We start from the raw sequence: 27,702 nt of genomic DNA, 5'->3' as shown, positions 1-27,702 counted from the left end.
AAACAATGTGTTCTGTCATTTTGGGGGAATCTTTTGTGTGATTTGGGGTTGCTTAACTTGTCTTAGATAATGTTGGAAACCATCTGTGTACAGCTGCTGCTGTTAAATCATAAGCTTTAATCCGATTTGTCTTTTTCTAAAACGATCACTGTTGTGGAGCAGCAGCTCTGTCAAAAAAGCCTGAATCTGTCAAACACAAAATCCTTAAAACTGTTTTTGCTTCCTGTTTTCTTGTTATTAATTTAATTGTGTCAGATTTGATATTAAATTAGAAATGTACTTTCATGCTTTGTGACTTCATTTCCTTTCACATTTTTCACTCTCCTTACTATCAACGAATCCTAATCTCTTCATCATCTTCTTCCTCCCCTCAGACCTCCAGATGGATTACTCGCTGACAGATGACTTCTGCAAGAACCACTTCCTGGTCGGGCTGCTGCTCAGGGAGGTCAGTGTAGGTCTGCAGGAGTTCAGGGAAATTCGTCAGATAGCCATCCATGTGCTGAAGAATCTAATGATAAAGCACACATTTGATGACCGCTACAGCTCCAAAGTAAGCAGTGCCTTCTTACCTCAGTCTCTTGCATTTCCACTTTACTTCAGTATCTGACATTTGTGATTTTAAGACATTCTGTTGAGGTGATTTATTTGTTTTTTAGAGCCAGCAGGCCAGGTTGGCCACCCTGTACTTTCCCTTGTTTGGTCTGCTCCAAGAGAATGTCAACAGACTGAATGTGAAGGAAGTATCCCCATTCACCATCAACCACTCCAACAATGTAAGGGAGCCACCTAGTGGCTTTTATTTTTAATTTTAATTTTACTTTAACCATACATAGTATTCATTCACATTATAAATGATGAAAAACATCACAACATAACACAGCCCTACCTCCCAGCATCTATACCCATACCCACATTTAAAAAACTAATAAAATACACAAAGAGAAGGCCGTAGACATATGCATTTAGTGTAATACAGTATATTCAGTTATTTTCAAGAAACAAATAATAAACCGTATTAAACACTCAAGTCTCTTGAAGTGGTACCAGGCTGTCCACTTAAATAGGCAAAACACGGACATATATAGTATATATAGCTGTCTTTTTAAAACTTTTTTTACAGCTACTGTACATCATATCTCATTTTATTCATTTTCTAACAGCAAGGACTTAAACTCTGGTTTGGATTCTTTATTACAAGAATGAATTTCTTCTCTGTTACCATTCCATACTGAATTGCTGAACTCTTTAAAACATTACACCTGACATTGTTTAGGACCTGGGAGCCCTCATGCTTGCACCTCACACACATATAGTAACTTTTCAAAACGACATACAGCCCTGTATAGTATGTGGGTTTGTGCCCATTAAACTGTTGCACTGTTTTTCCTCAGAATGGAAGAGAAGATTCACTTCTTACCAACACTTTGATAACACCTCCCAGATCCAGCACCTTTCTGGACACCAGCTTGCACAAAGATGTTTTTGGAGTCATCTCTGGCACCTGTGAGTGGACAGATACATTATATAAAATTAATATATAACATTTTGGTTTTATATTAATATAAAACTGCTCCCTTTTTTTGACAGCTTCACCTCACGCGTCGTCAACCCCCAACATTAACTCTGTGCGCCACGCAGAATCTCGCGGCTCACTCATCAGCACTGACTCTGGCAACAGCCTGCCTGAGAAGATCAATGACAAGTCCAACTCTCTCGACAAGGTACATTTCAGAAAGTGCTGCAAGATGTCTGTCAAGTCATTTCATACAACATTTATTAGAAAACAAATGTAGGCTTCCTGTGACATGCATCTCAGTGTGCCTTAGGCATATCAGACGTCCCCTTGTTGTGACAAAAGTACCTCAGAAAGTCACCCCTTGTTAACTTGTACCATTAACTCCCCCACCTTACCTGTACGGCTGGCCATGGCAGACGGAGAAGTTTGTACGGAGACACTCTGTCAATGTCCTGCGCTTCTTTACGGAGACTGAGGAGTCCATGCTCTCGGTGCGCTCCAAGCGTGTCACCATGGACTTCTCCCTGCTCTCTGTCCCCTGTGTGACAGAGAGCGCCCCTCAGCCCATCATTTCACTTCAAGTACTTCACACAGTCATCCTCCCTCGTAGGAGTGTCCCATCTGGGAATGTCAGTGTGTGTGAGAGTGTCCTAGTGTCCTAAACTCTAAGCCCTTTCTTTGCCAGATAATTCTGTGGTGCTATGAAGCAGAGCTGCTGTGCCACAGGGCCTCTCAGGGTTTTTGCCTCTGATCTTTTTCCAGATCTTGATAAGCATGCACTCGAGGGATATGTTACTTTTGAATTCCTCTCACGTGTGCTGTGTCATTTTTGCTTTCACTGATAGACAGCCCCAAGCTAAATCTGAGGACTCCATTAAACACAAACGATTTTCACAGTCGGTGTTGTTGTGTGTTTCATCTTGTGTTGAAACTAGGGTTGCACGATATTGACAAAATGTGATATTGTGATATTGATTATGAATATTGCAATATCAATATTAATTTCAATATTTTTAAACAATATGTAAAATTACAAAAGTTATGGGGCCCAGATCACTCAGTTGGTAGAGCGGGCGCCCATATGTAGAGGTTTACTCCTCGACGTAGCGGGCCTGGGTTCGACTCCGACCTGAGGCCCTTTGCATGTCATTCCCCCTCTCTCTCCCCTTTCATGTATTCAGCTGTCCTGTTAATAAAGGCTTAAAAATGCCCCAAAAAAATAAAAAATACAAAATAATAATTTCAAAAGCTATGGGAAAACGCATCAAAATAGATTCATAACAAATTAAACAAGTTTTCTTACAACACAAGGTTTATTTCAACTGACTGTCATATTGGACTGGTACAACATGAATAAATAAATAAGGACCATGTCTACAGAACAGGACATGTTTTACAGGTTGTACAGTATAAAATAAATAAACAAAAAGAACAGGACAACTTTTCTTTCGCTTCTCTGATTCGTTCCGTTTTGTTGTCTCTATCTATTTCTTCACTTACACTGTCACTCTGTCGAAATATGCAGCGTTTCAAGCGGGCTCTAAATCGAACACAGCTAAGCCACACAGCCAACGGACGGGACGCAGCGCTCCACAAAATATATACTTATTGCGACACTTTTGATATAATATTGTGCAAAGTGATATTGCAATAATGATATTGAGTCGATATATTATGCACCCCTAGTTGAAACTGTTTTTATTTATTTGTGGTTTGAAGGGGAAAATGAGGACCCTCATAGGTAATTTGCAATTACTGCTCAAAATCTTAAAAAGTGCATGAAAATAACTGCACCACAGCTTCAAAGTGCACCCTTTTAGGAAAACTAACTTTAGCCTTGAAGTGAAGCCCATAGCCTCATGCTTTCCATTGAGTCATCCCCAGCCAGTTCCATGGTCTAGACTGACTGCTGGCAAAGGAACGTGCTGCTTGGTACATTGCCAACCCCTCACTGTGGTAGAGCTGTTGCTCCACTGCTTTGGTTCTGTTTTCTCCCTGCTCTCTGCCTCAGCAGGGAGAAATTATGTGTGTTTTTCACCGGCAGTTTTCCACAATGCATAGAGCCCTGCAACATCTGAGTGAATGACTCCACTAGTGTAGCTTGACCACTGTAATCCCAGATTAAAACTGAATGTCATAACCTCTCTATCCTAGTGTGTGTTGTGTGTATATATATATATATATATATATATACACACACACACAGGGACTTTCAGTCAGTTGAAATATATATATATATATATATATAAATATATATAAATACGTTAAAGACTCAGTTGTCTAGACTTTGAACTATGGCCACAAAACCAGATGTAAACTTTACAAAAAAATCTTTGTATTTTAAAATTGTTATGGTTATGCTCTTTGTCTTTTGGAATTACAATAAAAAAACCAACAATAGTTTCTGTAGACAGTACTTGTGGTTTATCTTGAGGCAGCAAAGGGAGCTAGACAGAGCAAAAGAGCCCTGACAGGATAAAATATTTGTCTGTCTTCTGCCTGACCAGATTCTTTGTCCCTCAGAACCAGGCTGCTTCGACAATGGGCAGTACCCTGCTGCGATGTGATAAACTGGACCAGGCAGAGATCAAGAGCCTCCTCATGTGCTTCTTACACGTGCTCAAAAGCATGTCTGAGGGTAACATCTTACTCCATCTGAATATCTACACTCACCATCTTTCTGTGTTGCTGCTTAAACACTGAGCTCACTTACATGGCAACAATCCAAAAACAAAACCGTTGTCTCTCCAATGTCAATCTCTGTCTTTTTCCAGATGCTCTGTTCACATACTGGAACAAGGCTTCATCTGCTGAGTTAATGGACTTCTTCACTCTGGTCGAGTAAGATACCTTACATTGCTTTCATGACAACCCTGATATTATAAGTAAAGCTTGAGATTTGAGACTGATTTTCCACTTTTCCTCTCAGAGTGTGCCTCCATCAGTTCAGATACATGGGAAAGAGATACATCGCAAGGTAATGTTGTCTGGTGTTTGAAAGCGTTACATTAATGTCATTCTTTTAAGGCTTTTTAGTTTTAGTTATGATTGTCAGGCTTTTAGTACAGTGGTTCCCGTGTTTAGATCGGTTTGGTCAAGTTTGCATTCATACCGCTGCCACTTGGAGTAGCCGCTGGATGTTTCAACCATTTATCCAATTACTAACTTACATTATTTTATGAGCTATTGCTTTTAGCTTTTTGACCATTTATCTATTAGTTTTAGCTAAATATTATGACTGTGTATCAATTTATTTAGCTAACCCAACCTAGCTTCTCTGCTCCCTAACTAGTTTTCACTAGTCTCAGTTACAACATGTGGTTTCTCAATGGTGACTAAGTTTTGATATATTTCTTTAAATCAAATTGTAATTTTCAAATATTGTGAGATACTCCACAATCTTTGCACGTTCTCTCTGGCAGCTGCAGAAATAGCCCTTGAGGTACTCTTTGTGGGGAGCCACTGTCCTAGTAGATAGACACATGAGAAAACAAAATACATTTCCTGGAGTACATTATTGCCCATTAAACTTAATAGCATATATGATAATGATGTGGCTACTTATTGATTTCATTTTAGATTATCCAGTGTAACATAATTAGCTAATATGTGTGACTGTTAAAAGGTGTGACTGTATGTTGAGCACAATAATGTATCCAAACACACGTACTATACACTATTTGGGAGCTCTGGCCATGACTCCCAGAGTGCTTTGGGTGTTCACTCTCTCTAACCTCCCACCACTGTTTCCATCTCTATTCACCTAAATGCTGGCAAGTTTAACAAAATGAAATAAAACCTGGCTCCTGCCCTCTCCTGCTTGGGTAAGACTAAAGGTGGAACGGACTTTCTCACACTTAATGCATGATGTCTTCTCACACTGTAAAAGTTGCAGTGCTATGACACAACTCTAAATTCATGTATAGCATTTGTCTCTCTCATTATTATATGCATGGCGTTTGCTGTAACTCATTGCTTTAATGCTGCTTCTGCTGCTTTGATAATCATTTCATTAAACTGCATGCTAAACAATATACAGCACAACTTTACGGAATACATGCCACAGTGGGTATACATGCGTGTGTAAAAGTCACCCAAAATGTTAAAATAATGGATTTGTTTTATTATGATACATTACAAATTAAATAAGCTAACTGTTTAACAAAAAGTATAACCCAAGGTTGGAATACATGCAAATCAGCTTTTGCTATCAGGACATTTGAGTGATATTTACACCAATCAAATGTGCAAAATAGCAAATTATTCACCCTAACCTGCTTCACTAACCTGCCACTTGTCTAACATTGTCCTGTTTCCTCATCAGGAACCAGGATGGGGCAGGACCTGTAGCACATGAGCGGAAGTCTCAGACTCTGCCTGTGTCCCGTAACAGGGCGGGAATGATGCATGCCCGCTTACATCAGCTCAGCAGCCTGGATAACTCATACACTTTTAACCACAGTAAGTGCTCCATACTTTTCATCAAACATCTTCTACCAGAGGACCTCCGCCCTCCTCCGCCTCACTCTGTGTAGTCTACTCATGCTTTTCAACATCATCAACATTACCCTCATCCTGTGTTTAAACCCAGCCCGCTGTCGAACGAAAAATGCCTCAAGAGACAAGGGTGCATCATCAGTAAATTAAATTACATTGGGGCTAAGGTAGATGTGTGTAGCATGATATTGACTTCATCTTAAGGGCTTAAGCGATGTGCTCAGGCTGTTAAATGGCATCATTTAACACAGTGTCTTTGTGTTTTCAGTTTAAGAAAGATTTCAAGTATTCTTGGAATATCTGTAGACCATGGTAAGAATGTATCAGATTAGCAGGCAGTTTGCAGAGAGCATGCTTATTTTAACTGAACATTAGCTTTCAGAATCTTCTCATCCCTCTCTAGCCAGCTCCTCTGCTCTGAACTTAATTTTTCATTTCATTCTCTGAGAAAAAAAACCCAATCCATGTAAAATATCAAGGGTTTCATTCCAAAATATTACCTATGTATTTCAGAAAAATGCAGCTGGAAATTCATTCATACAGTAAATATAAAAAAAAAACTCAAGCGCTCTAACAACATCATTGCTACAGTTTGTAAATAAAATGTGTGCCTCGCCAACTTGTCACCATTCATTTAATAAAAGGTATTAATTTAGTAAGTAGTAAGATTGTTTCAGTTTGGAATGAAACTTAATCTTTTCATCATAATGACATTTTCCAGCTTTGCCTTTAACACTAGGGTCTCATATTTCAAGAGATATGATGTGATATGTGGGTGAAACAGCTACAGCTTTCTATTGTGTCTTCTTTAGCCTACAGTCACTCGGATGCAGACGTGTTAAATCAGTCACTGCTGGAGGCTAACATCGCTACGGAAGTGTGCATGACCGTCCTGGACACGCTAAGTATCTTCATCATGGGATTCAAGGTAACATACCATCACCTTCCTAAAATAATGGCCTACGTAATTTTTTGACAAAAATGATTTTTTTTTTTGCCTAAATCATCTCCTCATGTTGCTGGCCACCTCTGGTAAAATTGCCTACATCCTCCGTTGAACAGGTCTTGTGATTCTTCACCTTTAGTATAATGGCCTATGTCAAGCGTGTAACTTAGGCCGTTTAGTTTTTTGTGTTTTCTGAAAAACCTGAAAAAATGACTTTTGACCATTATTTTAGGAAGGTGACGATACATAACATATTCCTTGTCACACATTTACTGTACTTTGTAACTTTGTACTGGAATCATTTTTCTTTATATACAGTATTTAGGTTACCTAATGATTATGTAAGGCCCAATTAATGCTTCATAAAAACGTGAATGTGATTTTTCTGTTTTTTAAATCCGATTATTTCCGTTGCTAAGATGATACTCTTTTTCTCCACAGACCCAGCTGTGCTCTGACCACGGCCACAGTCCACTAATGAAGAAGGTGTTTGAAGTCCACCTCTGTTTCCTGCGGATCAATCAGTCAGAGACGGCCCTCAAGCAGGTCTTCACTTCATTGCGCACCTTCATCTACAAGGTGTGAAGAATGTCGGTTTCCCTGCCTAACAATGCTCTGTTGTTGTTTCTTATGGTCTAAGGCGTTCACTGATAACCTGTCTGTCTTCTTCACCCTCTAGTTTCCTTGCACATTTTTTGAAGGACGTGCTGACATGTGTGCTGCTTTCTGCTATGAGATCTTGAAGTGTTGTAACTCCAAGCTGAACTCCATTCGCAGCGATGCCGCCCATCTGCTCTACTTCCTCATGAAGAGCAACTTTGATTACACAGGTCGCAAGTCTTTTGTTCGGACACACTTACAGGTAGGGACAGTCCTTCTGTGGATCTAACTGGTATAAAAAGAATAAAGCTTTCATGTTCCCATCATTTAAACCTAAATGTACTACAGACACTTGGCCTTGTTTAACAACTCAAAAACATACTTAACATTATTTTATTAGCTTCATACTTACTTCTTAATTTTGTGAGAATTGATTATAAACTGAATGTTGAAGTGATGTTGCAGAAGCCTACCACTGAAAAATCACTGCTTACTTCTGTTTGGGGTCTCAGCTGTAAAACATGATCGAATGCAATTAATTTTTTAATTTTACTAAACAGTCCCAAATCCCAAATAAGTGTTGAAATTAATTATTTGGTTAATTATTGGTTATTATTTAAGCCTATTTTGTGGCAACGGTAACTGTTACCATTTCAGTACATTTTAGGTTTTAAGATTAGATTATTATTTATTCATCTTATTTACATAGAGTTTTGAGGTCTGTGGGACCTCAAACAATGATGAAATGAACCAGTCTCAACAAAATGCAAGGGTTAAACAATATTTAATAATAATAATTATTATTATTATTAATAATAATAATAATATGTGTCTTTCTCTTTCTTTAGGTGGTAATTGCTGTCAGTCAATTGATAGCTGATGTGATTGGTATCGGAAGTACCCGCTTTCAGCAGTCCCTGTCAATAATCAATAACTGCGCAAACAGTGACAAAACTATTAAGGTCAGGAATTCATTTTTGTGCAGTTAAAACAGTTAAAATACATCCTTAAACTTGCAGTAACATGACTGACTGTTCTCATTTCTGCATCCTTCTTAACAGAACACAGCGTTCCCATCAGATGTGAAGGACCTGACCAAACGCATCAGAACAGTTTTGATGGCCACGGCTCAGATGAAGGAGCACGAGAGAGATCCAGAGATGCTGGTGGACCTGCAGTACAGCCTCGCCAAGTCTTACGCCAGCACACCAGAACTACGCAAGACCTGGCTGGACAGCATGGCCAGGATCCATGTGAAGAACGGAGACCTGTCAGAGGTCTGTGATAAGAGACTATGTGGCTGAATGGGTTGGACTTTGGTATGATGGTGTCCGATTAAAAATTGTGATAGACTCACTTTAGGTCTGTGTCTAGTGATGTGTCTGTACAGTATCAAATATCAAGTACTGACTGGATTTACTTCATATTTGTGCAGTTTATTGTGGGCTAATGTTTCATGGGTAATGCTGTCCTATCCTGACATAATTAAAACTATCAACATCATTTTTCTTATCTGACCTGAGTTGTTGTTGTTCACAGGCGGCCATGTGCTATGTGCATGTTGCAGCACTTGTGGCAGAATACCTGCGGAGAAAAGGTGCTTGAATAATCTATTTTTACTGGCATGCCACACAGCAGCTCAATTATTTATAGTCTGTGTAATTATGTAATGTGGCTGATTGTTAAAATATTCTCTCATCTCATACTGTGTGCAGGCATGTTCAAGCAGGGCTGCTCAGCGTTTCGTGTCATCACTCCAAACATTGATGAAGAAGCAGCAATGATGGAGGACGTCGGCATGCAGGACGTTCATTTCAATGAAGTATGTGACTGTGCTAATGACAGTGCTAAGATTTGAAAAATTAACATATATTCAGATACAGTCTGTGGTCTAACCACACCATGACTTTATTTGATTACATTTAGATTTTCAGAATTTTGTATTTTAGTTAAGACTACTGGGGTTGAATGCATTTTTGTGAGTTGCTTTGGACAAAAAAAATATCTGCGAAGTGAATGTAATGTTATTGTTAATGTATTAAGACATATAATTATGTTTATCTGTTGCAGGAAGACAAAAACATTTAAGCTCCTATCTTAAACGCTCCAATAATTCTGTTTTTAAATATAGAATCATCATTTCTCTTCAGTATTTCATTACAGATTTAACAGCTGACTTCCAAGATTTCAAACAATAGACAAATCACATTAGCATGAAACACATTTTGCTATTTTGAAAATGACACATCATTACTGTATATTTCTTGTAATAATAAACCTTTTTGGGAGGGACATGTCGTATGATTTTAAGAGTCTTGTACAAGATTTGTACGTTTTTATTCCTTATTATGTGAATCAATGTTTCAGCACATATTGCTGTCTTCAAAATAAAGATTATCTCAATGATGCAATTTGTGCAGATGTCTACCTGCGACCTCACTACAACGCGTGTTTTTCTTCATTTCCTTATAGCCATCACATTTGGTCATGATAGAAGAGACGTTGCCTTATCAAACTCTTATCTATTTCCCCCCCTCTCTTGTTCCCTTAGGACGTCCTAATGGAGCTTTTGGAGGAGTGTGCAGATGGACTGTGGAAAGCTGAGCGTTACGAGCTCATCTCTGACATCTACAAGCTCATTATCCCCATTTATGAGAAGCGGAGGGACTTTGAGGTGCATTTAACTTTTTATCTCCCCACAACAATCCACACTAATTTAGCCCAGGTTGGGACATTAGTATCTACAAATTATAATCACATTTTTAATCAGATTTTTATTACTTTGCACAGAAACTGGCCCACCTATATGACACCCTGCATCGTGCATACAGCAAAGTGACAGAGGTCATGCACTCAGGCAAGAGACTGCTGGGCACCTACTTCAGAGTGGCCTTCTTTGGCCAGGTGAGTTTTAGTTTTTTCAAACCGACGTATTGTTAATCTGATTTCTGCGCACACTGTATTTAAAATTATTCAAACCTTATTTTACAAAAGAGCAAGTAATGAGTTGATTGCTGAGTGTAATTCACAATGAGCATGGGGGCTGCTGAAGGTGTTTTTGTGTTTTTAAGAGCATGATCACATGGCATTTTATGATCCACTCTAATACCCTTTTCTGCTTTTTATCCTCTTTAAAGGCAGCGGTAAGTTGTGCAGTAGACCTTGCTAGCCTTTCTTAGCAGTTGTGTGGTGTTGGTGCTGTTTTAATCCATTGCACTTCTCAGTCATAGTTTGCTGTTTCAAGTTTACAGTAACAATCACCACTGCTGCTTCCTGTTTTTGGAAATGTGTTGCATGGCTTTCACTTCTGCACTCATTCCAGTGTTTATGCTATTGTGTTACAGATCTAAGATTTTAGTACTGACCCTCATTTCTGTCATATCTTGTGAAATAATTTGGGTTAGTGCCTGTGTGCTTTGATAGAGATCCATGTCTCTCTCGACATGGTGGTCTAATTGTTGATGGAGTTTTTAGGTAGTTCTCATGGAATAACAATGATTTTATTTTCTGCTGTCTACACCCCTGCAGCAGTACCACTTTACTGACTCAGAGGCTGAGGTAAACAATATGAAAGGCAATATTGCAGTTGGACTGCAGTGATGTGTTCGACTGTGTTGTGCTCCTTCGCTAATGCACACCGTGCAATTTCACGTGCATCGTTTATCTTTTAGCCTTTTTACTCCTCCTCTACCCCAGCCTTTAGTGTTGTCCTAATCTTAGTAGGAAACCATTGAAGGGCTAATTGCAAGATGTATCTCTCACTGGGTAAATGCATGGCTTTAACCATCTGTTCATGGGACTTTTGACCATTTACATTCAAAACAACGGACTAATCTAAGTGCTCCCACTGACGGTGTGAAATCTTTGCCCCCACCTGTGTCCTCACAATACTGAACTGACACTAGTTGATGTCTTGCAGTGGAGTTCTTTTTTTCTGTCTCTGTGCTTGGACATTAGATTGAGGGTTTTATATGTGTGCAGTCTGCCAAATCTCCCAGCTCAGAGCTGAGACTTAAAGAGTATTTTACCATTTCATTTTAACAAAACTGTTGGAATGACTCCCGCTCACAGCCCATGTATGGTTTGATGTGGCACTGTTTACTTCTTCATACTGTATCTTATTAGATAAAGACGCTATTCATTCTGACCATATTTTATCTGTTTTCAGGGCTTCTTTGAAGATGAAGATGGTAAGGAGTACATCTACAAAGAACCCAAATTCACCCCACTATCGGAGATATCTCAGAGGCTTCTGAAGCTGTACTCTGACAAGTTTGGACAGGAGAATGTGAAGATGATCCAAGACTCTGGCAGGGTAAGACTTTGTTGATATTTGACTTCTGATAAGGATTAATTCATAAGATTCATAAAACATGGTACTGATTTGTTGTAATGCCATGTACTCTATGCAGATTAACCCCAAAGACCTGGATTCTAAGTTTGCGTACATCCAAGTGACACATGTGACCCCTTACCTGGAGGAGAAAGAGCTGGTGGACAGGAAGACAGACTTCGAGAAGAGCCACAACATCCGTCGCTTTGTGTTTGAGATGCCTTTCACCATATCAGGCAAAAAGCAAGGCGGGGTGGAGGAGCAGTGCAAACGCAGGACTATACTAACCAGTAAGTAACCCTATAAACTGTAGGGTAGTGGCACATAAGCTCTTAAAGGGGTACTCTATAGATTTAGTATTGCAATTCCATAGCAGAAGACATTATGCAACTGCTAAATAGTTCTTCTTTTAGATAGTAGTTGGAATGAAACGTAGCTGTAAATAAACAAGATGGTGTCTTCCGCATCAAATTATCTAAGATAATCATTTTCACTTTCCTCCCAAACTATACATCACCTCCTCCCATTGTCTGCATATTGACACATTTGAGCAAAAAACAGACTTCAAAAACACACTATGTGGAAGACTTCCACGTGGGTATCAGTAGTTGAGGTATTACATGACTCATCTGAATGGTCCTGTACATGAATGTAATATCTTGATTACGTTCTGAATGTGTCAGCTGTTTGTCAAGGACCTTTCCTAATCACAGTTATATTGTTTTATCGTGCAAAAAGTCCAACAGTTCAACCTTACATTCTTATCTTTATTACCTGATAATTTTTAAAAGATACACAGTACACATATGGATCGTGGGCTGTAAAACTCAGAAAAGCACATGAAAGAAGAAAAGATTCATGATCTGAGAGGCAAGCTGTTCAACACGCTCCTCATTGTGTTTCTGTCCCCCAGCCACGCATTGTTTCCCTTACGTAAAGAAACGCATCGCAGTGATGTATCAACACCACACTGATCTGAGCCCCATCGAGGTGGCCATCGATGAGATGAGCAAGAAGGTGGCCGAGATCAAACAGCTGTGCTCCTCCAGTGAGGTGGACATGATCCGTCTGCAGCTCAAACTGCAGGGCAGCATCAGCGTCCAGGTGCCTGCTTTGAATTTTGTCAACATACACTCACACATACACACACACATTGGACATACCTAATAAAATGATCATGAAAAAAAAACATAACACAGATCCTACATCCTCCCTCAGGTAAACGCAGGACCGCTTGCATATGCACGAGCTTTTCTGGATGATGCATGCGCCAAGAAGTATCCTGATAACAAGGTCAAACAGCTGAAAGAGGTCTTCAGGTGAGATGAGATGTCAACAGCTTACAATGTGTGTGCAAATCTACTTTGTGTGATTTCCTTTAACACATCTTAACGTTGTGTTTTTTGAGCAGGCATTTTGTTGAGGCATGTGGCCATGGCTTAAGTATTAATGAGCGTCTGATCAAAGAGGACCAACAGGAGTATCACGATGAGATGAAAGCCAGCTATAGAGACCTAGCTAGGGAGCTGTCCATCATCATGCGTGAGCAAGTGAGTACAATATGTAATTACATTCTGCATTACAAATGTTAGAATTGTAATCTGCTAAGACGAGTTACGGCGTGTGTGAGTGTCATTCATGAAATATGTTTGATAATCTAATTGATAACACGCTCTTTGATAACACCATTCTCTGTTTTTCCCTTGTGCTGACATGAGCAGATTGGATGGTAATGCAATAAGCACCTGTATGCAATAAAGACTGAGTTGTTAATTGTGGATCCAGCCAGACAAAGGGCATCAGATATTACCCAAAATTTTAATTGCTGTAGGATGTTGCATTGTCAAACCATTGTCATAAGCCATCTCTGTCATATGACCGAAACAGAAAGCTGCTAAAGCTAAGGGCCATGTCTTGACCTTAAAAGCACGGAATAGATTGGCAAAGTTATCTGATCAGATCACAGACGGGTCTTATCTTTACATGCCTGTAATAAATAAAACATAAAATATTCTCACACATGGAACACCCATCAGAATGGCTAAACCTACTGATCAGGCCTGCATCTAACAATTATTTTCATTACCAATTAATCCAACGATTACACTCTTGATTAATTGTTAATTGTTTGGTCTAATAGAAAATAGTGAAAAAATGTCCATCACAATTTCCGAAGGTGAAGTCTTTGAATGTCTTGTCCGACCAACAGTCCAAAAACAAAGATATTCAGTTAACTATAACATAAAAGCAGCAAATGCTCACATTGAGAGGCTGGACCTGTTAAATGTTTGGCATTTTTCCATGAAAATTGATTAATCAAAATAGTTGCTAATTAATGTTATGTTGATTGACTAATTGACTAATCATCTAATCATTTCAGCTCTACCCTTGATAATTCAAAACTTAAAACCCACCTGTTCTCACTCTACTATGGATGCAGCGGCTGGCTAGATCAGCAATCACTTATTGACTTACCCGTTTTGGATTGCCAACATGTTTTTTCTGCATGTGTGTACAGCATGTATGTATGCATGTATGTATATATATATATATGTACATATACATTTGTGTGTATATGATCAGCATCTGTATATGTATGTACATGCATCTGAATTATGTATCTACATTTGTTTTTGTATATGCACACATACAAAAATATGTCTTATACTTAATGATTTACTCTTGGTTTTTCTGTTGATGTTATGAAGATTGGTTGTTTTTACTTACTTGTTTTCTGTATCAATCTTTATTGAAGGGGTTCTGAGACTCCACTTTAAAGGACGAGTCTGACATTTTTGGAAAATATGATTATTTGCTTTCTTGCCGAGCGTTAGATGTGAAGATTGATACCACCGTCATGTCTGTGTGGTTAATATACAGCTACAGCCAACCGCTGGTTAGCTTAGCTTAGCACAAAGACTATAAACGGGGAAAGCTACACTAGCTATTACTATCCTTTTTAAATAAGGCCTTCATTCGGTAGTAATTAAGGTACTAAGTTATCTATCTAAGATGGAATTGTAAATGATTATGAATATATCACACTACCTCCCTTCCAGATCAGTCCTGTGGAAGATGGTATGAAGAGCGTTCTTCCAGACTCGCTTCACATCTTTAACGCCATCAGCGGCACTCCAACCAGTGCCACCATCCATGGCATCCCCAGCTCTTCCTCTGTGGTATGATGCTTGCCTGGGTTAGCCTTAAACCCTGCGCCCTCTATACTCGCCAACCAGGCATGCCGGTGATGCCATATTGTCGCTTTTGAACCCGATCCTGCTTTAGTCAGCTTAAAGGGAAACTGACATAAGCACAGACAACCATGACCAAGGCACTGGACCTATTTAATGTATACACACGGCATGGTAACTGTGTTGGATGTCTGTGACAGTACTGAGGAGAAATCGGAGACCAGAGAGGGGATCATGCAGGAGAGATGACAGACTTTGCAACCTGCTTCATGGCCACGCATAATGTGTCACTTGTTTTTACCTGAAAAGACTGGGCAGTGTTTTCAATGGAGACATTCCTGTTGGGCTCTTTGATATGCATGTCATTATATTACACCCACCACCCTCCCAACAGCCCATTTTTGTTTATTTTGATGATATTTTTAATATTTTACAATGTGTTTTTGTATGTACAGTATTCCACTTTTATAAGCCACTGTATTGATGTCTTGATGAACACTATATGCTGCATACATTGATGCTCATCTACCTGTACATGAAGTTATATTTCTACTAAAAGGGCCTCCTATGACTCATGTTAGCATTCAACCTTAAATCACTTCAATGTCTTAGAATGGTAGTGTTTTTAAATATTTAAAGCCATTGCATACAAATGTTATATTCCAAATTGTTAATTAATGTATATAAAAAAGGAGTGTGTGCAATATTTGCAAAGTATCTGTGTGGGGCTCATACACTGTAAAGATGATGTTCACCTTCTTGCCAAAGTGATGAGGTGTGGAACCAGACACTACGCCTACTGTGGAAGTTATTTGAATCTTATTTGAAATTGTTTTATATTTGGGCAGCAATGTTTTTTTTTTATTTTTGTTTTTATTTTTTTTATTTAACATAAAGTTACTGTTCTGCTGTAAACAGAGATGTTGCCTAATGCTTTTCTTTTAAATAAAACACAAATTTCTCTGCACTTGTAGTCATGGATTCTAATTATATTTCCACATGTATTAAAGTTTATTTTTGCGGTTGTTTTTACATTTGGTTGAGTTGTGGAGTTCTCTGGAATTAATTCCTTTTATGAGGTGTCAGGGACGGAACATAGCTGACTCCCTATCTTCTATATCTTATGTTCCCACCCATCATAAAAGCAACACAGTCAGCAGTGTGAGCAACCGATCACGGTGCTAATACGTAGCAATATTTCGAAACACTCCCACAGTGAAGGATTAGTTATCAATTGCTCCCTGCAGGAATCTCAAAGGAATATTAAACCACAGTAGAAAGCAGGCAGCAGCTTCACTCAGCCATCATGACAGGTGAGTTTGCAAACTCTTTTTGTGTGTATTCATTTAAATTAAAATTGTAAATATTCCAGAGCACAGACACACTTGGGGGACAAGTCAGAACATACAAAGAAAACTCTCAACTGTTGCCATATTGTTTCTTAATTCCACACAAAACGTGGGAGAAAGATTTTTTAAATTCTAAATGGAGGCAGTCTGTAGGCTGCTGAATTTCTGTCTTTTTATGAAAGGTTATTTAAAGTAGTTTCATCTTGTGCACAGATAATGAGGACCCCAAGAAAGAGAAGAAAAGCAAAGGGACGGTAATGTACTTAATGCATGAGTATTTCCATTTTATGCTTCTTAATACCTCAATTCCATACATTTTAGAGGGAAATGTTGCACTTTTTACTCCACTACATTTATTTCACAACTAGGCTATAGTATTTTTTTTAAAAAGCAGTCAAAATTCCACCTCAACCAACTACAGCATTAAAATACTGCTTACACATCAATAATGATCATCCAATAATATAATAAAACACTGACAGGGACCATTATGAGCACTTTTACTTTTGATACACAAAGTCAATTTTGTTGCCAATACTTCTGTGCTTTTACTTAAAATTTTGAATTCAGGATTTTTTACTTGTAATCGAGTGTTATTTTTTTTGTGGTACTTTCTCGGCCACTGCTGAACACCATGCTGCCGTTCCTTTGATCCATCAGAGCAAAGAGGTGTGTGGTTACCCCCTCAGCATCTTCTTCATCATTGTGAATGAGTTCTGCGAGAGGTTCTCCTACTATGGCATGCGAGGTGAGAATACTGCGTTCTAAAACGTTGACCACGTGATTGTAACCACGACAACGAGTACTTATTTCAACCCAAACCATGATCTTTCCTAAACCTAACCAAACCTTAAGGATGGTTGTCACGTAATGATTTATTTTTTAACAGTGATTTATAACGGTGTTGGAAAAAATAGGACTTGTTTGATATTCCAGTGGTGGAAAGTAACTAAGTACATTTAGACCTACTCAAGTACAATTTTGAGGTACGTTACTTAAATATTTCAATTTTCTGCTACTTTATACCTCTACTCCACAACATTTCAGAGGCAAATATTGTACTTTTTACTCCACTGTTTATTTGATTTAATGTGATTGAACAACTATAAAATAAATGACATTACTATATCTTTACATAAAGTCTTATATAAAGTCAAAATTCTTTATAAACACAGTACATACAATAATATATATGAAATATATAAATAATTTTTAATTATTTCCACATTAACCAGCTGCAGTATTAAAGTGATGTACACATTAATGCATCAATAATCATAACTCAATAATATATTATACATTATTCTAAAATGGGCTATTCTGAAAAACTAGTACTTTTATCTTTTGGTACTTCATATATATTTGATGCTGTTGGCATGACTGCAATGGCTTTTACTTTTAACAGAGTTTTTGTTGTTTTTTTACAGAGTGGTATAGCTACTTTTACTCAAATACAATATTTGACTACTTCTTCCACCACTGGATATTTACATACACAACATGACCAAATTTTGGTCATGTTTTGCATTAAATGTTTGGTCACCAAACATTTTAGAGCTGATACTGTGTAGTCTTAGATTGATGATGATATACTTTAAAATAGGAGGTAACATACGTTTTCCCTGCCTGTTCACAGCTGTCCTGGTGCTGTACTTCAAGTACTTCTTTCAGTGGGACGATGACATGGCCACCTCCACCTACCACATCTTTGTGGCTCTCTGCTACCTGACCCCTATCCTCGGGGCCATTGTGGCTGACTCCTGGCTGGGAAAGTTTAAGTGTGTTTAATTATTTTGCCATTAAACATATGCAAGTAGTTAGAGGATGACTATCTCTCAGTGGTGGAAAGTAGTAGTACTTAAGTAAAATAACTGGAGTATTTGTGTATACTTGAGTATATCCATTTTTATACTTCTACTCCACAACATTTCAGAAGGAAAATTGCACTTTTTACTTTACAACATTTATTAGACAGATAAAGTTACTCTTTACTTTTCAGATTAATGTTTTACATCATGACATGATAAAATACAATTCACTGCTAAAGATTAAATCAGTGTTTCCCAACCTTTTTTGCTTGTGATCTCTTACAAAATGTAATGTTTAGTTGGGCTTCCTTGTCATTTTTCAGATCTCTATGAGTTGTCAGCATTTCTTTTCCACCATAGAGTTATTTTACCATTTAAACAAAATTGTTTAATTAACTGAGGCCTAAAGAGGTGAAATTATCCAATATTTCACACTAAAGGCAAAGATGTTAAAACATCCTTAGGTTGGGAACCACTGGACTCAACTAAGTAACTGTATATGAAGTATTTAAAACTAGTATAACGAATAATTTTACTTTTAAGCCTACTTTAAGTGTTTATGTGTTTTTTGCTTATAAGACTTCTGTACTTTAACTTAAGTAGTATTTTGAATGCAGAACATTTGCTTGTAACAGTGTATTGTTAAAGTCTCATATTTCTACTCAGGTAAAGTATCTGTGTACTTATTCCCCGCCTGCTATCTCTTTCCCTTCACCTTACAGGACTATCATCTACTTGTCAATTGTCTATGCGATCGGCCAGGTTGCGTTGGCAGTCAGTGCAGTCCATGACATCACGGACGGAGACAGAAATGGGATACCAGACAACATAACCTTTCATATGTGGGTTCCTATTCTACTACACCAATAACAGAGTCCAGGATGTGGGCTTTTGGCAGGCAGTTTTCATCACATATTTCTACAGTGCTCTCTGCTCATGCACATATTCCTCTTCACATTTAGCGTGTTGTCCATGGTGGGACTCTTCCTCATCGCTCTGGGCACAGGCGGCATCAAACCTTGTGTTGCTGCCTTTGGTGGAGACCAATTCGGTGACCATCAGGTTAGAAAATTACCTCATTTCTGCTCCTATAGGCAGAGTCTGGAAAATGGTCAGGAATTGGTTGTACATTATATTCAGCATTGCAAAACATGCATGCAACGCATGATAGGTCACTGATTTATTTCTCTGTGTAGGAAAGGCAAAGGAGAACTTTCTTTTCTGTATTCTACCTGTGCATTAATGGTGGGAGTCTCCTGTCAACCATTATCACTCCAATCCTGAGAGGTAAATATGAGCAGGCCATAACGTTTATGACAAACCATAATCTATAAACATGAGTGCCTGTGATAACAACTAACAATAATAGTCCTTGAGTATGAGTAAAAATTTAGATTAATGTTGGTTGTCTTAATCTGCAGCTCAAGAGTGTGGCATCTACAGTAAGCAGAAGTGTTATTCTCTGGCCTTCGGTGTCCCTGCAGCACTAATGGTGGTTGCGCTTGGTATGTCTACATAATTTGTCGACTGTGATTCTATACATAAAGCAAAAATTTAAAGATTTGGTACATACACTGATAATGATGTTGGGCCTGTGATGTCCTCAACAGTGGTGTTTATCATTGGAAGTGGTATGTACTACAAAGCTGAACCACAGGGAAACATCATGCTGGATGTGTGTAAATGCATCGGGGTGAGTCCAGTTCACACCATTTGCATCAACACATTCTGCATTAATGTGTAACAACAGTTGCTCTAGGTGTTTCCAAAAACATGTTATCCTACACTTTTTTCTTCTTTTTCTGTGAATCAGTTTGCCATTAAAAACCGCTTCAAACACAGAAGCAAGCAATTCCCAAAGAGGCAGCACTGGATGGACTGGTCAGAAGAAAAATATGATGTAAGTTTCACTTCAGTTAAATGTCTTAAGTTTCTTTTTCTTTCTTTTTCTTTAAATTTTTTTTCTAACAAGCTGTTTCATCAGTGGAATAACAGCAATTCTTATTCTGTCTGTGGATGCTGTAGAAACTCCTCATTGCTCAAATCAAAATGGTGCTGAAGGTCCTCTTTTTATACATCCCACTCCCAATGTTCTGGACCCTGTTTGACCAAAAGGTATCGTAATGTTACTGTTACTTTTAAAATGCAACATCACTTGTTGGCAGGGCAAACAATACTAAACTATCTATCTCTATTAAAGGGTTCTAGATGGACCCTGCAAGCCACAAACATGGATGGAAACTTTGTAAGTTTGGTGATAAAAACCAGCTATGAATATATTAACTTAAGCAATGTGTTCATGTGTTAATAATGTCTTTGTGTCTGCAGGGGCTCCTTGTTATACAGCCTGATCAGATGCAGGTAAGTTACAATCATTTTATCATGTTAGCTTGAACTGATTTACTATGCTTTATTTGAGAAAAGTCTCACTGTACAATTTCTGTATTTGAAAGACTGTCAACCCCATCCTGATCCTGACTCTGGTGCCTATCATGGAGAGCGTAATCTACCCCCTGATCAAAAAATGTGGCCTGAACTTTACGTAAGTACTGCTGGTACTAAGTGAGACAGCTTTGGGGCCTATACTTATATCAGTCTGTCTATTATTTGGTTGTTAAATAACTAATAGGATTATTAAATAACATTTACTTTGAGAGATGCTGAAATTTGCCACAATCAAAGTTTTATTTTCTAGATGTTTTAAATGTACTCTGGTCTAGAACAAATATTTCAGAATACCCTAAAAAAATGTTTGCATGTTTGAGTTCGACATTTTGGAAAAATTCACTTATCCGATTTCCTGACAAATGTTAGATGAGAACATTGACAACAATCTAATGTTCGAGAGTTTGAGAGTGGTATCGATCTTCTCATCTGACTTGCAGCAGAAAAGCAAGTGAGCACATTTTTGCCAAAATGTAGAACTATTCCTTTAACTGCTAAACAATGGAACTACCTACTAACTAGCGGTATAAAATAGTTCCACTACAATAGCTGATGTGTTTTCAAAATAAAATTCTGCCAAGGAAAAGCTCAAACTCGCAGATCTCAATACGACCCCACAGTCTGAATCAGGTACATAATTATTATGATAAAAAAAAATAAAAAATACAGTCATAAAAATAACTTATTCCTATATAAACATTGATACATTTGTTGCTGTGATTCTCTCAAATATTGTACAAATCAGTAACAGAATTGAATGTTAATTTAACAGACCTCTGAGAAGAATGACAGTGGGGATGATTATGGCAGCTATAGCTTTTGTCTGCGCTGCTTTGGTTCAGCTTCAAATTGATGTAAGTAGAAAACAGTTATTGTGTTCATTTCCTTACTGCAAAATGCACATCAGTTCAGGGATTAAGTTATTTTCAAACTCACTCAATCTTCAGAAAACATTACCCACCTTCCCATCAGCCTCCCAGAGTCAGTTGAAATTACTAAACATGGGCAGCAATCCAGTGACAGTTAAGCTTCCTGACAACGATCCTCTGGTGCTTCCTGCAGCTCAGGTATGTATCATACAATAACACAAAACCTTTACAAAATTGGGATTTACACGTTTAAAAATTCTGTGAAAATCAATTGCATGCCAGTCAAAATACCACTGTTTATGTACATACAGTGCCTTGCGAAAGTATTCGGCCCCCTTGAACCTTTCGACCTTTTGCCACATTTCAGGCCTCAAACATAAAGATATAAAACTGTAATTTTTTGTGAAGAATCAACAACAAGTGGGTCCCAATTATGAAGTGGAACGAAATTCATTGGCTATTTCAAACTTTTTTAACAAATAAAAAACTGAAAAAGTGGGCGTGCAAAATTATTCAGCCCCTTTACTTTCAGTGCAGCAAACTCTCTCCAGAAGTTCAGTGAGGATCTCTGAATGATCCAATGTTGACCTAAATGACCAATGATGATAAATAGAATCCAGCTGTGTGTAATCAAGTCTCCGTATAAATGCATCTGTTCTGTGATAGTCTCAGAGGTCCGTTTAAAGCGCAGAGAGCATCATGAAGAACAAGGAACACACCAGGCAGGTCTGAGATACTGTTGTGGAGAAGTTTAAAGCCGGATTTGGATACAAAAAGATTTCCCAAGCTTTAAACATCCCAAGGAGCACTGTGCAAGCGATAATATTGAAATGGAAGGAGTATCAGACCACTACAAATCTACGAAGACCCGGCCGTCCCTCTAAACTTTCAGCTCATACAATGAGAAGACTGATCAGAGATGCAGCCAAGAGGCCCATGATCACTCTGGATGAACTGCAGAGATCTACAGCTGAGGTGGGAGACTCTGTCCATAGGACAACAATCAGTCGTATACTGCACAAATCTGGCCTTTATGGAAGAGTGGCAAGAAGAAAGCCATTTCTTAAAGATATCCATAAAAAGTGTCGTTTAAAGTTTGCCAAAAGCCACCTGGGAGACACACCAAACATGTGGAAGAAGGTGCTGTGGTCAGATGAAACCAAAATCGAACTTTTTGGCAACAATGCAAAACGTTATGTTTGGCGTAAAAGCAACGCAGCTCATCACCCTGAACACACCATCCCCACTGTCAAACATGGTGGTGGCAGCATCATGGTTTGGGCCTGCTTTTCTTCAGCAGGGACAGGGAAGATGGTTAAAATTGATGGGAAGATGGATGGAGCCAAATACAGGACCATTCTGGAAGAAAACCTGATGGAGTCTGCAAAAGACCTGAGACTGGGACGGAGATTTGTCTTCCAACAAGACAATGATCCAAAACATAAAGCAAAATCTACAATGGAATGGTTCACAAATAAACATATCCAGGTGTTAGAATGGCCAAGTCAAAGTCCAGACCTGAATCCAATCGAGAATCTGTGGAAAGAACTGAAAACTGCTGTTCACAAACGCTCTCCATCCAACCTCACTGAGCTCGAGCTGTTTTGCAAGGAGGAATGGGCAAAAATGTCAGTCTCTTGATGTGCAAAACTGATAGAGACATACCCCAAGCGACTTACAGCTGTAATCGCAGCAAAAGGTGGCGCTACAAAGTATTAACTTAAGGGGGCTGAATAATTTTGCACGCCCAATATTTCAGTTTTTTATTTGTTTAAAAGGTTTGAAATATCCAATAAATTTCGTTCCACTTCTAGATTGTGTCCCACTTGTTGTTGATTCTTCACAAAAAATTACAGTTTTATATCTTTATGTTTGAGGCCTGAAATGTGGCAAAAGGTCGAAAAGTTCAAGGGGGCCGAATACTTTCGCAAGGCACTGTATATTCGTACCACCAATGATTGCAGTTTTATCAATTCCAAACTGCAATTTATTTGCAGGCCAGTGATCAATTCTTCACATTTGAAGCAGAAAGTGTCAGCATTTTAATAGGCAGCATGACGAAAACTATTCCCTTGGCCAAAGGACGGCGACAAACACTTCTGATTCCCTCAAACATCAGTGACATTAACTGGTTGTTGGTGAGTTAGAAGCACAAAATAATGAAAATAAAGACTCGCAAGAGGCCTTATAGGTTCAATTAATCAATATTTGTTGTCTCATTTCCTCAGACTGATGATTTAACCTCCAAGCCACAAGAAGGCAACAATGCACTTCGGTAAATTGAATTTACCACTGAACATGCACAAGTTGAAGGAGCTGATGGGATTAATTTCACTGCAATTGTACTCCATACAATAATTGATTGATTGAAATGTTTAAACTGTAACAAATATATATGATTAATTGATCAGTTGACCAACAGAAAATTAATAATTGACTATTTTGATAATTAATTAATTATTATCAGGTTAAAATACTGAAAATACCAAAGTTGCAGCCCTAATCTTTATCTGAAGAATACATTTTTGAAAATGATAAGTTGGTTTTACTTACTGTTTACTTTTTACATTTTCTGGCTCAATATTTCAGATTTGTAAATGGAATGAATACAACAGTGAATGTGTCAACTCCAGCAGCTGACTTTGGACTAATCGAGTCATTGTATTATTCCAACTACTCCCAGATAAAAAATGGAAAGTAAGGATTTTTTCATATTGACAAATCACCATTGTTTTCATACTAGATTCATTATTTTATGCAAACAATAATAGCTATTACACTGATTTTCTTTTCTAATGATCAGGGCCACCTTCACCTTACGGAGTGGTTCACAGTCATGTGAATACAGCAGGGACTTTGGATATGGAAGTTCATATACCTTCCTTATCCCCAGCACTTTAGTCTTTGGAAGCAATGTAAGTTTCACAAATGATTTTAAGGATGGTGATATTCTATTTTTTTCTTAATATAAACAAATCCTCCAAAATACCATCAATGAATTGATCCTACGAACAATTGTCTATGTAAGACATATCTTATTCCTCTGCCATAGTCCATTGTTGTTGTTGAGCCACATCTTTGCACTGGGTGACATGTTTCACATGTTCCTTTACTACAATGAACATGGACACTGTAGTTTATTTTGAGTCCGATGTGTATTATTAAGATTTAAGATTTACATCTTAAGAAGACATGGAGGGGCTTGGGGCTACGTGTCACAGACATGGTCGGGAGGTTTGAATTAATGCATTGTTATATTTTTTTTTTCATGTGAATGGTAATACAAAATTTCATTTGTATACTCCGGCAACATTTGTCCAGCTGCTTTTTTTTCAGTCACAGAAACACTGCCCTAAACTGATCTATTCTGATAATTTGTTTTAGTGTCAGGAGTCTATTACTGAAGCAGAAGACATCAAGCCTAACTCAGTTCACATGGCTCTCCAGATCCCACAGTACTTCTTCATCACTGCTGGTGAAGTGATGTTTTCTGTCACTGGTCTGGAGTTCTCCTACTCACAGGTAAAATTGTTATTTCTTATTTCAGTGCTGTACCATGAAAGAAGAAGTTGTAGGACACAGAACAGGAGAATGTTTGATTTGGTTTGTCTTTGAACTATAAAATAATTATGTATTCTTTGTGTCTGGCTTTATTCACCTTTTGTCCTTTTGTGTCTTCAAGGCACCTAGTAATATGAAATCAGTGCTACAAGCAGGCTGGTTGTTAACCAATGCTTTTGGCAACTTCATTGTACTAATTGTGGCTGAGCTTGCAAAGATTCCCAAACAGGTAAAAAAAAAAAAAAATTAATCTCAAAACTAAACCTCAGAGACTAAAAGTGACAAAATATTTCTAGTGGACTTGTCTGTGTTTTTTGTGTCATGTACCAGTGAAACATGATGATGCTTTAATACCACATTTGTCCCTCTGTCTCTCTCCTCCTCTTTCAAAGTGGGCAGAGTACATCCTATTTGCCTCGCTCTTGTTTGCAGTGTGTATCATCTTCTCCATTATGGCATATTTCTACACCTACATCAACCCTGCAGAAATTGAGGCCCAGTTCAAGAAGAAGCTTGATGAAGATGATGATGATAAAAGCCAGCTACAGAAGGAAGAGGTCGAGATGGTCAAGAAAGACTCAATTAAAAGTCATAAAGATGATACAGCCAAACAGACCAAAATGTGAACAATCTAAAAAGCAGATTAGATAACCATAATGCATTTACATACAGTTTTTAACATACAGTTTTACATACAGTTTTTAACATTGAAAGGATGTAGAATATACATTAATTCTGCCTGTATTTGTGTGTGTGTGTGTTTTTTATTTCAATGACTGTCGTTCAATGACTATCGTGAGGCACACAAAGTTCTCTAGCATTATTATTAGTTCAATAAATTCATTCAGCTAAAGTAATATAACAACAACAACAACAACAACAGATGAACCATTTAAATAGCATTGAATGTAATTATATTTATGTGTAAGTTATGTTTAAGTAAGCAATACAAAAAAATCCTGTTGTGTGTTTTTCCACTCACAATTCTTGTCTTAAGATCTGTTGCCATAAATCCACTCAGCATGTAAGTCTTGTTCATAGCACTCTCCCAACCAAATCTTCTGCTTTTACGCTTACAGCTGTATAAGACTGAATAGTGTTTTTTTCAATAAATATGTATAGTACTGATGTCATATTATTTGACAAAAAGGAGTGCATTGCAGCCTGAATTGTGAGCTCTGAGCTCCCAAACTGGCTAAAAAGAAATGGTCGTCATTTGAGTGTGAAAGTACTTTACCTTGGAAAAGTGTAGTTTGACAAAATAATCTAAGATCCACCTAACATTTTTTTTTTTTGCAACATTCAAACTGCATGTTTTCATTTATGGATGGAATGTGCACAATTCACTGCACACTATTGCTTCTACTAGTGAGGGACAGAGTTTGTGTTCTCTATTCGATCCCAGGATTTTATCATTGGTGTCTTTGTAATGCTGCACTAAAAATATAACATAATATTTCCCACCAACCAACATGTCAATTTTGACATGTCATAGCAGGAAAAGCACATTTGTTACTCAAACCATGAACAATGATGGTTCTGTTATATTAGTGTTCCAGTAGTCAGCCATCATTCATTTGATTATTTGTGTTTTTCCTGCTGCAACACGTTATAAAGTTGACCATGAAAAAGGCTGGTTCTGTGATACAAACTTAACTAATTTAACATCAACTGGCCCCACGGTCATGTGAGCACAATTTTAGGTACAGTAAAATATAAAGGTGTTAAAAGATAGGTTTGTAATTTTAAAGTTTAAGTTTGTCTTTAAAAACAATACATATAAAAAAATTTATTTGAAAACTTGGTGGATGTATTTTTTTTCTCCTGCCCTACCTGTGCTGAATCCTTATATTTGTTTCAAAAGAATGTGAGAATCTGGGACCCCAGGACAGCTGTTTGCTTTGCCCAGTTGTGTATTTTAACCTTGTTATCTGTAAATTAAACCACAAATGTGTGAAAATGGCACATTCCTTTCTCTAACTTTATTGATAACAGTCAAATTCAAACAACAACAATAGCATGTTTCAAGGTCCCATGGCATGAAAATTTCACTTTATGAGTTTTTTTTTTTACATTAATATGAGTTCCCCCAGCCTACCTATGGTCCCTCAGTGGCTAGAAATGGCGATATGTGTAAACCGAGCCCTGGGTATCCTGCTCTGCCTTTGAGAAAATGAAATCTCAGATCTGGAATCTTGCTCCTTATGAGGTCATAAGGAGCAAGGTTACCTCCCCTTTCTCTGCTTTGCCCACCCAGAGAATTTGGCCCAACCATGAGAGAGAGACATCATGGCTTTCAAACGAGCAAAGTGGCAGTTGGTCAAGGCCACACCCCCACCCTCCACCTTGCCCCCCCTCTCTCCTCCTCAATAGCTACAGACACAGAAATGGCACATACTAAGGAAAGCTCATTGTGGGACTGATAGTGGCTGTAATTCTGCACCAAGGCTGAATTTCGGGAAAGAGACTTCAGATACAGTATTAGGGGACCACTAAGGTCTAAATAAAAGCACCCAAAGAGCACCATGTCATGGGACCTTTAAAGATTAAAAGAGGAAGGGAAATTCAGTTATGACAGAAAAAA

General features: G+C 38.0%; 2 protein-coding genes across 18 annotated transcripts in view; both read left to right on the top strand.

Annotated features, from left to right (window-relative positions):
* LOC120569811 (dedicator of cytokinesis protein 9-like) overlaps positions 1 to 16,053 on the top strand; it is an 89,375-nt gene extending 73,322 nt beyond the window's left edge. For 3 of the 17 annotated variants that reach the window (XM_039817927.1, XM_039817919.1, XM_039817928.1), the window contains 25 exons: positions 375 to 553; positions 660 to 776; positions 1,395 to 1,506; positions 1,591 to 1,724; positions 4,043 to 4,157; positions 4,294 to 4,360; positions 4,449 to 4,496; positions 5,913 to 5,980; positions 6,829 to 6,944; positions 7,404 to 7,541; positions 7,642 to 7,824; positions 8,411 to 8,524; positions 8,624 to 8,839; positions 9,102 to 9,159; positions 9,278 to 9,384; positions 10,114 to 10,236; positions 10,353 to 10,466; positions 10,700 to 10,705; positions 11,091 to 11,120; positions 11,731 to 11,877; positions 11,975 to 12,185; positions 12,809 to 12,999; positions 13,114 to 13,214; positions 13,307 to 13,445; positions 14,955 to 16,053. In XM_039817927.1, the coding sequence (XP_039673861.1) occupies positions 375 to 553; positions 660 to 776; positions 1,395 to 1,506; positions 1,591 to 1,724; positions 4,043 to 4,157; positions 4,294 to 4,360; positions 4,449 to 4,496; positions 5,913 to 5,980; positions 6,829 to 6,944; positions 7,404 to 7,541; positions 7,642 to 7,824; positions 8,411 to 8,524; positions 8,624 to 8,839; positions 9,102 to 9,159; positions 9,278 to 9,384; positions 10,114 to 10,236; positions 10,353 to 10,466; positions 10,700 to 10,705; positions 11,091 to 11,120; positions 11,731 to 11,877; positions 11,975 to 12,185; positions 12,809 to 12,999; positions 13,114 to 13,214; positions 13,307 to 13,445; positions 14,955 to 15,080 (2,960 nt within the window). In that variant the 3' untranslated portion in view covers positions 15,081 to 16,053. Of the gene's footprint in view, positions 1 to 374; positions 554 to 659; positions 777 to 1,394; positions 1,507 to 1,590; positions 1,725 to 1,935; positions 2,101 to 4,042; positions 4,158 to 4,293; positions 4,361 to 4,448; positions 4,497 to 5,843; positions 5,981 to 6,828; positions 6,945 to 7,403; positions 7,542 to 7,641; positions 7,825 to 8,410; positions 8,525 to 8,623; positions 8,840 to 9,101; positions 9,160 to 9,277; positions 9,385 to 10,113; positions 10,237 to 10,352; positions 10,467 to 10,699; positions 10,706 to 11,090; positions 11,121 to 11,730; positions 11,878 to 11,974; positions 12,186 to 12,808; positions 13,000 to 13,113; positions 13,215 to 13,306; positions 13,446 to 14,954 lie in introns of all 17 variants that reach the window. The other 14 variants (XM_039817924.1, XM_039817916.1, XM_039817926.1 and 11 more) reach the window with 9 other exon arrangements.
* A 203-nt stretch (positions 16,054 to 16,256) lies between these two features.
* slc15a1a (solute carrier family 15 member 1a) lies at positions 16,257 to 27,081 on the top strand. The gene is made up of 23 exons (XM_039817133.1): positions 16,257 to 16,399; positions 16,649 to 16,689; positions 17,096 to 17,183; positions 18,072 to 18,213; positions 18,966 to 19,085; positions 19,206 to 19,305; positions 19,440 to 19,530; positions 19,665 to 19,748; positions 19,854 to 19,936; positions 20,057 to 20,143; positions 20,269 to 20,358; positions 20,444 to 20,488; positions 20,572 to 20,604; positions 20,697 to 20,785; positions 21,461 to 21,542; positions 21,636 to 21,755; positions 23,555 to 23,695; positions 23,786 to 23,832; positions 24,147 to 24,254; positions 24,361 to 24,472; positions 24,942 to 25,079; positions 25,240 to 25,347; positions 25,511 to 27,081. Exons 1-23 carry the CDS (start codon positions 16,393 to 16,395, stop codon positions 25,742 to 25,744), a joined length of 2,190 nt encoding a protein of 729 aa, XP_039673067.1. The 5' UTR covers positions 16,257 to 16,392; the 3' UTR covers positions 25,745 to 27,081.
* The last annotated feature ends 621 nt before the right edge of the window (positions 27,082 to 27,702 follow it).

Source organism: Perca fluviatilis, chromosome 12 (assembly GCF_010015445.1).
Source record: "Perca fluviatilis chromosome 12, GENO_Pfluv_1.0, whole genome shotgun sequence".
NCBI classification, from domain to species: domain Eukaryota; kingdom Metazoa; phylum Chordata; class Actinopteri; order Perciformes; family Percidae; genus Perca; species Perca fluviatilis.
This window is presented reverse-complemented; position numbering and strand designations above follow the sequence as displayed.

What these genes read in the sequence shown, in the direction of transcription:
- slc15a1a (XM_039817133.1), top strand. An exon ending in ATGTGTGTAAATGCATCGGG is followed by an intron (nt 19,937 to 20,056) that starts GTGAGTCCAGTT and finishes TCTGTGAATCAG; the next exon opens with TTTGCCATTAAAAACCGCTT. An exon ending in GAAGGCAACAATGCACTTCG is followed by an intron (nt 23,833 to 24,146) that starts GTAAATTGAATT and finishes TCAATATTTCAG; the next exon opens with ATTTGTAAATGGAATGAATA.